This window comes from Hemicordylus capensis, chromosome 6 (assembly GCF_027244095.1).
Source record: "Hemicordylus capensis ecotype Gifberg chromosome 6, rHemCap1.1.pri, whole genome shotgun sequence".
Classification (NCBI taxonomy): Eukaryota; Metazoa; Chordata; class Lepidosauria; order Squamata; family Cordylidae; genus Hemicordylus; species Hemicordylus capensis.
Window position 1 is genome coordinate 33132241 of NC_069662.1, and position 14441 is coordinate 33146681.

Below are 14441 nucleotides of genomic sequence, written 5' to 3' on the forward strand. Positions count from 1 at the left end.
ACGGCCATGGAAACCAGTGTCATAGACCTCTTTTTGGAGTGTACGCTCTTTCATTTCACAAAAAACATCTGGTCCACTTGCAGCAATACAATTCACCTTTGGAAAAATTGGCAAAATGATGGCATATAAGTTACACATGATGAAGAGTTTGTTTGTGGAGTTCTTTGTGCAAAATAAAGTCATACTTTTCGATTACCTACCGATACCAAATTCTGCATACACAATCCTCCCACTGAAATTAGATGAATGCACTACTTTTTACAGCAGAATATGCTGGGTGAAATGTTTAAATTCTCTTTAGGTATCTTAAAATAAATGCTGGATATAATAACCATATTTTAACTGTTATTGTTCTCAACAGATTTTTAACATGCAATAATCAGATCACTAATTCAAAAACATCTGCTCAAGAGAAACAGAAGATCTTTCTATAATCCATATTTACCTTATATGGTGATTATTCAATAAAACAAACAATGGTTGCAATTGAAATCCTACGAATTTCAAATTGTTTTTTTACTTCCCCTTTGTAAGCACATTAATTTAAAAACCCAGTTACATATATTTTCTTGAACTTTCTTATAGGTGTATTATAGGTCAAATGACTTTGCCTGGTCAGTGATGAGCCTCAACCTTGCTTAACCTCTCTGTCTTCACTATGATAGGGTACAAGCAGATGGAGGTTGAAGAGCCTCACAGAAACAGTGGTGAGGGCACTAACCTTGCTACTTGAGCAAAGAGGCACTTTTCAAAGAGGTGATTCTCTTTATATTTAGCAGAGGGAAGGCAACTGGCCCTATTCAAACATCCTATTCAAGCATCCCTCCAGTGGAGAGGAGAGCTGGTCTTATGGTAGCAAGCATGACTTGTCCACTTAGCTAAGCAGGGTCCACCCAGGTTGCATATGAAAGAGAGACTAGAAGTATGAGCACTATAAGATATTCCCCTCAGGGGATGGAGCTGCTCTGGGAAGAGCAGAAGATTCCAAGTTCCCTCCCTGGCTTCTCCAAGATGGGGCTGAGAGAGATTCCTGCCTGCAACCCTGGATAAGCCGCTGCCAGTCTGTGAAGACAATACTGAGCTAGATAGACCAATGGTCTGACTCAGTATATGGCAGCTTCCTATGTTCCCATGATTGTTGCCAGTATCTACCATATGTTTCTAGACTGTGTGCCCTCTGGGGGAAGAGAACCATATTTTTATTCTTTTTCTGTGTTCACTGCTTTGAGAACTTTTGCACTGAAAAATGGTGTAGACATAGTAATAGCAGTAGTAATATTGCTGTTGCTGAAGACGATGACCATGTCAATAAGTACAGTAGGAGCAGCCACTTGCTGCTGGAGTGGTGAGGCAGGTGGGTGGTGGAGGCAGATGTGGAGGACCCCGGCATCTCCCAACCTTCTAGCTGAAGTGGCTGCCTCACCACAGCTCTTTAGTGGGCAAAGCATCCAGACCAAGAAACACTGCAGCAGTCGCAGCAATTCAGTTCAGTTTTGAACAGAACACGTTAATGCAAGTGAAAGTGCAGCAAAGAAAGCAGTGTGCTTGAATTTGTATGGTATGGAATAGCAAAGTCTACTTGTTCAGATCCTGAAATGATAGCTTTGGCAAGACCTCTTTTGACAAGATGCCCCATTAACAAAGAGAAAGAACAAATATTTGATCGATATAATCATTAACAAGTATTTTATTTCAACACAAATGCCCCTGTGGGCCAGAACCAACCAGGAGTTACTGTACCTGGGCTGAGGTAAATTTTCAGGGTATTGTTATATTAAAATTAATTAACAATATTAATGAAAGCAATTACTAGTTACTTGTGGATCTCCACCCCACCCCTCCAATAAAGGGACCCACAATTTTAACCAAGGATAGTGGCCAAAAATGACCCCTGTCCCTCTCCATTAAGGTTGAGTGCAGGAGCCCTGCTGCAGGACCAGCAGAGGCATATCTAGGGAAAATAGCACCTAAGGCAAGCACTGAAATTGCGCCCCTGTCTACTGACATTCATCTTTCAGATAACTTTACCATAATATCAGCTAAAAAATACAACTCCAGACACTTTCAGGTTGTAAGCAACACACACATGAATACACACAGACAACCACACATGTGGCACATATGTTCCAGTCAGAGGCGTAACTAGGGAAAACGGCGCCCAGGGCAAACACTGAAATTGCGCCCCCCCTCTGCCCCCCCAAGCACCCAGAGCCTTTGGATGAATAAAAATAAATAATAAATACCTAAATTTCAAAAATATTTTTAAAATCCACTGCACATACTCTGTTCAGTGTTGACAGAACTCTAATCAATTATTAAGCCAAAGCCTTCTCCTTTGTTTTGCAAAGAGCTTGTGGATTTGTATCCCTCTCACACTAATCAAGACTTAGTAAATTAACAACTCATTCTGCAGACTGTGTGATTATGGCAAAGCTCCAAGAGCCATTGGAAAAGGCACATTCTGCCTGACCTTAAGATATGATCAAAGATACTATGGCAGCTCCAATTCACTCTCCCTCCTTCGATGCACATTAAGCCCCCTTGCACAGCTCAGCTGCCCCACATAATTGCTTCTCCTAAACATTTATCAATATCTTCAGTGGCAATTACTGCTCTGTGAAAAGCTCAAGTCACAACAGGACACAGTATGTCCTTGCCAGCATTGATCTATGTGTTAGCGCTACTGCACAGCAACAACATAAGTTCAGGCTCTTAGGCAACTAGAAGTCCAGGAGCATATTTAAAACAAGACTGTGTTCCTCCCCATTTTGCTTAATTAGCCTTCAGAACATGCTATAAAAACAAGTTCGCTAGAACTACAGAATAACGTTTGTATGCTATTAAAGTTTTCCTTATCAGAACAGAAATTCTACTTCCTAAAACAAGTATGAGGGCTATTTAGGTAGTTGAAAGCATTGACAAACTATGTTAATTTATTTCAGTGACTCCCTATTTAAAATTTATATTAGATGTTTCAGTTAGTTGGTGGTCCTGGAAGAGCTCAAATGCAACAAATTATTTTCCACATAATTCCAGGACACCTAATGAACAGGCCTGTAGCTGAATTGCCACATCTTTTCTGCAAGATGACATTATCTAATATAGAGCAAAGATTCTACAATTAGTCAGAAATACAAATTTTTCCCAGTTATACAACACTATCAGCCCAATACCATTTTGGTAAAACATGTGCTACGGGCAGAGAAGTTAAGATTTCTCATCAATGCTAATCTGCATAAGACAAGCATACATTTATTATTCTTTGTCCATATAATTTCCCAAATATCTTATTTTTTAAAAAGACAAAACAAATTTAAATAATCTTTAACCAGTATCATAATTTTTGTTAGCATATACTGTGGCCATTTATCAAGTGTTTAAAACTAAATAAATTCAGCTCCCCAAGCCCCAGGAGGGGTGACTGCAACATATCAGACTCCATCAGAGAAGGAACAAAGAGAACAAGTGATCAGAAATCTCCAATCCAACACAATGTGAAGAGAAGGGTAGCTAGGAGAGCAAGGGTATCCAGCAACTCTGTGAACTCCACAAGAGATGTTGCATGGAGAAAGTTCCTATTTGGGCTAAGAAGTCAGAGCAGAAATTTCTTTTCAAGCAACAGTGGAAGCAAACACATAGGCTTAGTGGGAAGTACTGTTCAGCATGTGTCCTTGTTACAAAAATTTTCCTTTAAGTGATGTTAGCAGAAATACACAGAGCTTGAAAAAGGGACAATCACTGCTTTGGATTCCAATACGAAGGTTCTTAGAACAGGAGCGGGTAGGAGCTACAGAGAGGTGCAGGCTCTGCAACGTGGTCCCCTGCTCAAGGTAGAACTAAAAGGTGCGCCGGGATCCTATTTCATTTCAGACAAAATAACGGGTAGAAAGGGCAGAACTTTCAGGGAAGGGGACAATTTGGCCGTAGGCACCTCTGTTCCACATGGCTATCCCTATCCTTGATGCAGAAGAGAACGGCTCACCCGCGAGAGAAGTCCACCCCTTGTTGGGGGCAGTCTGGTTCAGGCGCTGGGGCAGGCTCTCCCTCCAGGGCTTGTTCCAAGAGCTTCTGGTGGCCGGTGGGAGGGAGGACGTCTTACCCCCGTGGGGGTGCTTGCTCTTTGGTCTGCTGCTGTGATGGAAGCCCAGTCCGGCACATCGCATTCACGTCACCCACCTTGGGCTGCTGGAGGCTCCTTTTCGTTTACAGGATCCCCAGATAGCGGGGTGAGGGAAGCGGAGGGAAAATGTCCCGGGTTGCCGGAGCACCAAACTCCCCTCAGCAGCAGCACACCAAGGAGGCAGCCATATTGCCAAGGCCCACAATGCATTGCGGCGACGGGCTGTTGGCTGGCTCATGCTGAGTCAAATGCATTCAGTACAAGTGGACTCAAGGAAGGAGGCGGGGGAAGCAGAGCAGGGAGTGACTGGGTTGCCTTGACAACCACCTGAGCTTTCCCTTGAGGGTATGCAACGTGTGGAAAGGAAACAAAATGGTGCCCGACACCGCATGAATTTCTCTGCTCTCTCGCCACCTCCCTCCTCGTCGCGAGTCGCGACAAGCAGTCGTGCTCATTGGGAAATGGCCCGCTTGGGATATAGAATTGTAAACAATAGGGTTGTTGCATATTATTTTTATAAATAAACTTGTCGCGTTTCAGTGTGAATCATTGCTTTATGTTGCCAGAAACAGCTGAGCTTTCTCTTGCCACAGTCATTCCTAGCTGCACTTACGAAGCCACGGCCTGTGGCAGGTCAGGCCGGGGCAAGGCGCTTCTTGGCATGGGACCGGGACCAGCCCGAGCATTCCCGCCCAATGGGGCACCACGCGCTGCAACGCCAAAGGAAAGGAGAGAAGGGGAGCCTCGCCTGGCCCGCGTGCAGCACGCACTTACTTGCAGGCTTCGCTTGGCTTTGCCGGGGGGAATCCTGAAGAAGGAGGTGCGGGCGAGCCAGGACAGTGAGGACTGACCCTTGTGGTGATCGGAAAGTGCAGTGGCACTGGTGGGCGTGGGCTTCCTTCCACCTTCTGCTGCTGCGAATGGGAGGGCGGGAGCAGTGGGCAGGGCGAGAGGGAAGGCAGAGGGAGACAGGCGAAGGCAAACAACCCCCATCCAGCCGCGCAGAGCCGCCCGGAGCCCTCCCTTTCCCGCTTCCTGCTGCTCGCAGCTGCTGCCCACCGGGTTTCTCTGGTGCAGACGATTGGCTGCTCGGTCACTCGGTCAGCCTGTGTGGCGGCGGCGGTGGCAAAAAAAAAATTTCGGCAGCAAAATTTTTTATTTTTCCCAAGAAATTTTTGGGGATCGGTGGGGGCACTTTTTGGCACCCCCCAGCAAGTGGCGCCCGGGGCACGTGCCCCCCTGCCCCCCCATCGTTACACCTATGGTTCCAGTTGCCTTCCCAAGGAAATGCAACACATCCATGTGCTGGGCATGCCTCCATAGAGCTAAGCAGTGAAAGTTCTCTTTAGCAAATGCTCTGCCACCTCAGCACACCTCACTACAGGTTGCTGCCTCCAAGAAATTCAGGGATGGGTTTTTTACTGTCCAAACAGCTTTTGCCTTAAAGGGAGATGGTTGCAATGGGAAATCCTAGGGGCCCCAAGCAATCTGAAATTATCCGGCAGCTTACAGTAGGCTTGGATTCAGCAGCCTGATCAGGAAGAAGGTGGAAGCTGCAGCTAGCCACAGAACAGCAAAACAGTGTGATATTCGAATCAGAAAAATGGTGTATGTGTGTGAGAGAGAAAGAATTTATAACAATAATCTACCCTCAATAATCTACCCTATAACACTACCATCACCAATTTTCTGTCTCTGCCACACTGCAAAGGTTTGGTAAAAGGTTGCCTCTGTCCCATCCCCTCAAGATCTTTCTGGCATGCAGAGGGGAAAAATATTACCAGCTAGAGCAAGCTGGCTTTCCTGCAAAGGAGCTACAGGCTGAGAAAGGGGGAGGATGCACCAAGGGCCAATGAAATAAATTAAAAAGAGACAAATTGTTCAATATGGAGGCAGGAAACAGGCAGACTGGACAGTAAACTATATGTCTAGTTTATCAAATGCACTAGTCAATCAGAATCACAGCATGACTATTAAATGTGTCTTTTAAAAACAATTGTGTTCAAAGTAAAAAGGGAGTTGCATTGATTTTTTAAGAAGACATTCTAAAATATAATTTTTTTAGAAGGCAAGAAAACTTGAGCACATCTACTTGGGATGCAATAAAAACCTGAGTACAACTCAGGTAAATTAAAGTGAATAATCTGCAGCACGTTAACCACTTATTTCATAAGGCAAGCCATGGTATGGTAAGACTGCACAACACAGGAATGACAATACATTGCAAATGCAACATTTCTGGGTGTGAATTCTTACAGCAGTTGTTGTTTTTTTAAAGCCCCACAAAAGTTAAAGGCAGGCGCTTTCCAAGTTTGAAATCTCACAAACCTTATAATCAGATTGCTTGACAAATATGCAGATAAAGATAGAGCTCTGTATAGAGAATTAAACAGCATACGGGTGAATATTTCCATTTTATTCCTTGCCTCTCTCCCCCAACTCTCTTCAGTTTTAACCAGCTTACAGGGTATTAAACCAACATTGTCTTTTTAAGGGATGTTTTGTCCACTTACTTTTGTGCCATTTATATCTGTTTTTTAAATGCTTGGGTCCATTGCCATCAACTTTGCATTCTTCCAACTTCCTAGATCAGGGAAAAAACTAGACTAGGGCCTCACAGAGGCCATTTGAGCATGTGCAGTGGCCATGCTCAAATGGTCCCTGCGAGGTCCTAGGCCTTGCCAGGCCTCACAGAAGCCTTTTGAGCATGTGCTGTAACCTCCAAAATGGCCACCTCACTGATCTTTGTAGGCCTGAACAGGCCTAAAAATCAGACTGGGACAGGCTGTGGCAGTGATCTAAGAGGCCAGTGGGCGGAGGGGGTACCTTTGCAGACCTCACCCCCCCCCACAGACTTTAGGAAGCCCCCCGAAGGGAGTACAGGTTTAAAAAATTAAAAAATCAATATACTTGTGAATTGTGAAGGGTGTGGGGAGCAGCATGGTACTGGCGCCCACCCCCAGTGGCACCTAGGGCATGTGCCCTGGCTGCCCCACTCTAGAATCGCCTATGGGAGCCAGGTAGCACAGGCCCATTTAGGCTTTCTGTTTATCTGCTTTCTTCTCTGCATGCTGCTGAGTTTCCAAGGGAAGGGAGAGCAGCAAGGACATAACATTTATTTTATTTAGTGTTCCTTTTGCTTGGAACATGTCAGGATGGCCCAGATTTCAATGGATTGATCAGCAGGACCTAGGGACCTCAGAGAAATGCTGCCATACCAACCAGAAGTGGAAGTCAGGACACCCAAATTGTGAGACAGACCCAAACATAAGCCAAAGCCTCTCCTCTCCCTACATTTCTGTGACTTTCAGGTTGCAATCCTAGGCATGTTTCCTTGGGAGTAAGCCTCACTGGGTAACTTGTGGAACATAGTCCGGAGTAAACATGTGTAGGATGGTGCTGCAAGGCAGTTTCCTGGGAGGACAGAGGATAAGCCCCATCAAAGAAGAGAGAATTGACTTAAAGAGCGACCGTCTGCATTTCTGGGGTGTGCTCTGTCTGTGCCACCTGATGCCGCTGCTGTTCCAACCAACTCCATCCATCACTGCTGTAGCGACTGACTCACCTGCTCATCAGTCCATTCCTTTCATATGCATCCTATCTGGTCTCAAGCACCCAACTGCACTGAGCCCCTGCTGCTTAGCAGCGGGACAAGCCAAGAGCTCATCATTGCTCCTTCTGTTGCTGCCAGATAATCACAGCTGGGGGCCAGCAAAAAAGTCCCAGTGGGCCGGATCCAGACCCTGGGCCTTCTGTTGTGCAGTCCTGGTATACAGGTTAAACTGCAGCAAGGGAAGCAGTGTACTTAAATTGGTTGTTTGCAGTATGGCAAGATACCAATGTCTATTTATCTTGATCTGTTTCAACAAGGTTCCCCATTAACAAACATATAGAGTAAATATGTTATCAATATAATCATTAACAAGATTTCTTTCCCCAAGTCCTACTTGCGTATACAAGAGTAAATTTGGTTACTATTAAAGAACATGCCTGTACTAGGTATAAAAGCTCCCTCTTCCCCTTTGCTCTTTCTACCTTGCACATTTCAGCCACTAAACAATTTGGAACCATGAAGTGGGTAATATTCATTTCTTGTCTTTTCTTGGTAAGTTCTGCTGACTCCAGATACCCACCCAGAAGAGTCCGGGATGCAGGTAAGAAGGTGCCTAAACACATTAAGTCTCTCACATATGGTTTGCAGGCAACTGACATCAACCCATTTGTGTGGATTGGTCCAAATCGTGTTAGATTTGCAATCTGATTTTAAAATTAAAATGAGGCGGTCAACCCTCTAGGAAGGGTCCATGAACCAGTATATTCACTCTAATGTAATGTGCACAAGAGAAGTTGCAAGTGAATTGCAATTTCCTTTTAAATTTGATAAGCTACTAATGCAGTTTCCACCAATAATGGCAGCCATGTGTCTAGTCAACTTCCTTGGGAACATCTAGTACAACATACCCATCTCCTGACACATCTTTGGCTTTTGGTGGCAGAGAGCAGGGGAATGCAAAATGTGTTGCTGTGCGCAAAGTTTTACTAGCCCTTGCAAAGAGAAAAGGGGAGAACAAGTGTATCTTAACTTCTTGTTCCACTCCCAGACTAATAAAATGTTGAAATATAGGAATAGTGGCCAATACAATGTCTCATTGATTCTGTGAGCCATGTTGGGGGCTGCTGTGGATGTGTTAGTGAACCTGGATGCTGTTGAGGATGAGTGGTTGCACAAGCAACCCTCCCTTGGTTTCTCTCATTTGCTGCAATTGGAGAAACTGCAGCAGTACTGCTTGTGTATCCATGCCTTCTCAGTGGCATCAGGGCTGGCTTACATGCAGAGCTGCACTTAGCCAAGGACCTTGGGGATCAGGTCCATGGCATCCTGGCTCTGTGGGGACCTCCAAATGATTGGGCGGGGGGGAGCTTCCCAGAGCCCTGCTGCTGCCTCACCCCCGGTGATGAAGATGACAAATATCGGTGCAGCAGCAGCTGGTGCAGGCCGGGTGCTGGGCAGCAGCGTGGCTCTGGAGAGGCCCCCCAGATCATTTGGAGGCCCCAGGCAAAAGCAGGTCTGGGCTGCTTTTGGACCTAGGTGCGCCCCTGCTTACATGTCTTCAGCAGCCCTGACGTGGTTTTCAGGGTTGACAAGATGCTGCATATCATGTCATATCGTGGTTTTCAGGGTTGACAAGCATATCATATCGTGGTTTTCAGGGTTGACAAGATGCTTCATATCACTGTACATGGGGACTATACACCTTGACTTACAGAGATGCTGGTTGCCTATAAAACATGCACCCTGTTCCTCATCTCTTGTGTTTTTTTGCAAGCACAAAACCTCTACTAAGCTCACAGATCTCCCTCATGTGTAAGGAGTTCCTTCCTTGTTCACTTCAACAGAGAATCAATTGCATATGCTGAGCTGCTCTCTCTGCTGAAGTGAATGGGGCCACCTCCATGTACAGCAGCACTCGTGATGGAGTCACTGAAAGTTCTGAGTCAGGGACAGTATTGTGTACTCTTCAGTGGAAATGCATAGTTAGCATGGGGATAGCTGAATCTTTAGGGTTGCATCCAAAGCTTTCCTTCCATTCTTCCTCTGGAGGAAAGTTTTTGTTCTCCAGGGAAAGACTCCATCTTCTGAAACAAGCACTTCCCACTGGAGGAAGAGAACCTTTGGATGCAGCCCTTTATCTTTTAAGCAGTTTGCTTTGTGTTATATAATACATTTTGAGATCTGTCACAATGAATTTTCACAAGATTTTATATCTTACCTCCGCATTTTTGTTTCTGCAAATTCTGTGGCCATTTCCTTTACTGTGCCCACAGAAGTTTAGTGATGCATTTAATACAAAAAGCCATCTAGTTAATATTATTTGAACTGATTTTGTTTACTTTCCCCCCTTTTTTAGATCAGGGCAAATGGAAAGTATTATCAGAAAAGCACATGCTAATGGTGGGTTGATTCCTACCATACAGGAAGTCCCAACTTCAAATGGATTGTAATTGATTGATTGATTGATTGATTGATTACATTACCTTTCTATACCGCCCTATCCATCCAAAGGCTCTGGGCAGTGTACAGCAATATAGTTCCCAAGAACAATGACTTGTTTACATGTGCGGGTTGGCGACTGTAAGTTGGGGGACTTCCTTAATGTATTATGTTATGGAGCTTTGTTTGTATGGATGGATGGATGGTGGTTAAGTCGGATGTTTGTAACTCAGGGAATTGCTGTATTTTTGAGTTAACCATATTTATTTGGAGTGGAAGCTACTGATTTCAGTTCCAACTATTTCCCTCTATCCATCTGTTCATTGCATTCGCTTTATTTATTGTTAGATTTATATACTGCCTTTCATAAAAGTATCTCAAGGTAGTTATAAACCACTAAGGAAAACTTCTGCATACATATGTTATCATATGTTATTTTTTTTAAAAAAAAAAAACATTGGTTGAATATTTGGTGACTGTCTTATTTACAGGGCATGTTGAAGACACTCTCAACAGCTGCAAAGAACTACCACTCACCGAATTTGCAGGCTTGTAAGTGTCAATGAAAAGTTTTGTTCTATTGGCCTAACGTTTTTGTTTAAAGCACAGTCGCTAATCTCATGCATGGCAGCTCTCATGAGAGTTCAGAGAGCTTCTGGATATTGATGGGGACAATAGTGATGGGGATGGTCAGCCGACCACCAGGCCAGTAGTTAACGGCAGCAGCCGGCGGACAAACGATGGTGCCGTATGGCAGGAGAGCAAGAAGGCAACGGCAGTGGAGGCTGGTGGGGAGGAGATGGCAGAGGCGGGCCAGGTCTGGGAGGAAACTGTTGCAGAGGCGGATGGGCGAAGAGGAAGGAAACAGTGAAGGGGGCAGATGGCCAGGCAGGAGGGGGGATATGGGGTGGGCGGAAGAAAGCTGTGATGTGCGAGGGGGAAGGAAACATCCGGGCGGGGAGAACTAGAAGCTCAGATGCTCTGCGCCCAGCCCAGCTAGTTTTTACTAAGTCTTGCAAAATCAGTGTTGTGACACTACTTCCACTGGGAATAACAGAAATTGCATCACAACTGAGATTCTGCCACCTTTAATATGAAATAAGCGTCCTTCCTTCACAGCAGTGCTGACATGCTTTCAGAGCACAGGCAATTCTCTCTCACCCATCAAAGTTTCTCTCTGTGGTATATGCATGACTAAATACAGATATTAACTATATTAATAATGTCAATGACAAAATAGTGAAGTGCTAATATCAAGGAAAGTTAGACACAGAGGCTGACATATTGCGCAAAGCTTCACCCCTTAGCTTTCCAATGGAGAGTTTGCACAGTTGTGCAAGAGCACTATTGCAGAACATGCAAGGTTTGCATAATGCACTTGCATAATAGAGGCCATTCTTTCCAATGTCCCTCTATCACACAAATTCATCTGTGCAATCTTTGTGTGTTGCGCAAGAGCTTACTTCTGTGCTCCATTACACAATGAAGTAAGCATTTCAAGGTATGTCGGCCAGTGGTAAACAGGGTGACCACAAACAGAGGTACCACAAGATAACTGGTCATGTGGTAGCAAGCATGAATGGCCCCCATTGTTAAGTAGGTTCCATCCTGATTTGCATTTGAATGGGAGACTACATGTGTGAGCACTATGTAGTGCTCCTGCTAACTTGGCAAAGAGGCACCTTTTAACGTGGTGATTCTCTTTATTTAGCAGGGGGAGAGTAACTGGCCCTATCCACCCCCAGCACAGTACGTCCAGTGACTGTTGCTGGTGTCTATCTTATGTTTCTTTTTAGATTGTGAGCCCTTTGGGGACAGGGATCCATCTTATTTATTTATTTATTTATTTATTTATTTATTTATTTATTTATTTATTTATTTCTCTGTGTAAACTGCTCTGAGCTATTTTTGGAAGGGCAGTATAGAAATCAAATAAATAAATAAATAAATAAATAAATAAATAATATCTCCCTTAGTGTATGGGGCCAATCCTGGAAGAGCACCTGCATGCTTGTGTGCAGAAGTTTCCAAGTTCTTCTCTGGCATCCCCTAGACAGACTGAGACAGACTCCTGCCTGCAACCTTGGAGAAGCCACTATCAATCTGTGTAGACAACATTGAGCTAGATGGACCAATGGTCTGACTCAGTATATGGCAGCTTCCTATGTTCCTAAAATGTCTTGATATAGAGCCCCCATGGCCTGACACTCTCATGTCAGGCCATGGAAGATGGGGATGGAGAGTAGTCCATGGGAGATAGTGATTGTCATCACCTCTGTTCCCATAGTTGGTTCTTCTCATGAGTTGTGAGGGGGGTGCCCTCATCTGTATAGACAATAGTGAGCTAGATGGACCCATGATTTTGTTAGAGGTTGTTGATTTTTACCCACAATAGGTAAAACAGCAGAGCACTAAGGAATGAACACACACTCCAGTTACAGAGTAGGTAGCAGAGGATGGTTTGGATATTGCAGCTGGTTAGAGAAAGCACATGGAGATCCTCGTATGACTAAACACTAAATATTTATTGGTTAAATACACTTAGATAGGAAAGAACTATCTCTGATCTAAAGGACTACATAGTGGATAGGTAAGGAGAGAGAGAGAGAGATGTTTCCATCTGCTCTTTAGGAGGAAAGGAAGGATTGTGACTCAGCACAGGAAGTGCTTCAGAGTCAGTTCAGGGGTCATAGAGTAGGGACAGATAGGGAGACCCTTACTCACTTTCTCTACTCCCAATGCCCCTAGTGGTCATTAGGACAGTTGGTGCAAAAGGTCGATGCACTGGAAGTTCATCTCCAACAGATTTGACTCGGAAGAAGGCAGCTTCCTATGTTCCTACGCTCCTATGACTGCAATTAATCTAATTGATTAATTGGAGACATTGATTAAAACATTTTGATCAACAAAGAACTCTAATCCATTAATTCCCTGATTAATTCAATTATCAGGATATGGGTTTGGTTTTTTTAAAAAAAATAAAAAAAAGTATTTTGAATATAAAATCATGCCAGAGACACTATCATAATAGAGGAATTCTCCCCTCTCAATCAATCACAACTTGACTGTATTTAGCCATAGGCCATCACAATATCAAAATGATAATAAAAACAACCAGATCCACAAACCAAGCAAGTTGTTATAAAACCATAATAAAATATAGCCGGTGCAGACCTTAATTCTTAAACATAACACCATGATTAACTATTAAGATATTTAATGTAACATGACTTTAGTTGCTTTGCAGCTAGAGAAAATAAGGAATCCATATAAGTAATATATGGCTGGTTGTCAACTAGCAGGTCCACTACAATATCCTTATCTGGGTATTGCAGGAGAAAATGCAGCAGAAAAGGCAGACCTTCTTGGATCAACATATAGAGGACAAACCAACAAGTAGTGCACAATATCTTCCACCTGGTTACAACCATAGATACATTTCTGTTCCACTGGAGGAATGTCTAGATATCTCCCTTCAAGATAAACCATTCTCCCCTCTCTGTCACATGAAAGCAGGAATGCCTCTTCTAAATGATTCCTGGTGCTAGGGTATATTTGTTTAGTTCATTAATAGGCTCTACAAAACATCATCTCACACTGCGCGGGAGGAGGCAATGGTAAACCCCTCCTGTATTCTACCAAAGAAAACCACAGAGCTCTGTGAGTACCAGGAGTCGAAACTGACTTGACAGCACACTTTACCTTTACCTTTACCTTACAAAACAATTATATATCAGATGTGAGATCTGATCCTCACATCTGTGGTTCAATCTTAGCAGAATTTCTCAATAGCCTTTTAAAAAAGTGCTTTTGCTCCTCCCCGCAAAACTATCAGTTGTCAGGTCTACATATGTGAGCATCTCAGTAAATACTGGTTGTATCTACTTGTGCTAGATCCACATATTATCAAGATCAATTAAGCTCATATTGCTGCTCATGCTTGAAACTGCCATCATTCATTTTAAAAAATCCCCTATATCTATATTTGGAAGTAACCATCTTCTTAACTACTTATATTCTTTTTCAGGGCCCTTCTCTTGTTTTCTCAGTATGCTCAGACAGCCACTCTGGATGAAGTGAATAAACTAGTGGAAGATCTCACAGAGCTTAAAAAGAAATGTGATGCTGATGGACATTCAGACCCAAAATGTGAAATGCTTTTGGTAAGGCTGCAGAATAGAGATTCAGAGAACTTGGTGTCTAGCTAAAGAAATGAAAATGACTAAGACAGGAACAGACAACATAAAGTCAGAAGGCAATGGGTCTATGTAAATATGCAAACACATTAATCTAAGCAAAGAGGATGGGGTTATCTATTTTAAGAGTACA

At 43.7% G+C, this 14441-nt stretch overlaps 1 protein-coding gene across 1 annotated transcript in view; it reads left to right on the forward strand.

The window, feature by feature from the left end:
• The first annotated feature begins 8126 nt into the window (after nucleotides 1-8126).
• The window catches only part of LOC128331583 (albumin-like), a 48257-nt gene continuing 41942 nt past the window's right edge, over nucleotides 8127-14441 (forward strand). The window contains exons 1-3 of the mRNA XM_053265159.1: nucleotides 8127-8274; nucleotides 10604-10664; nucleotides 14140-14275. Of these exons, the coding sequence (XP_053121134.1) occupies nucleotides 8190-8274; nucleotides 10604-10664; nucleotides 14140-14275 (282 nt within the window). The 5' untranslated portion in view covers nucleotides 8127-8189. The remainder of the gene's footprint in view (nucleotides 8275-10603; nucleotides 10665-14139; nucleotides 14276-14441) is intronic.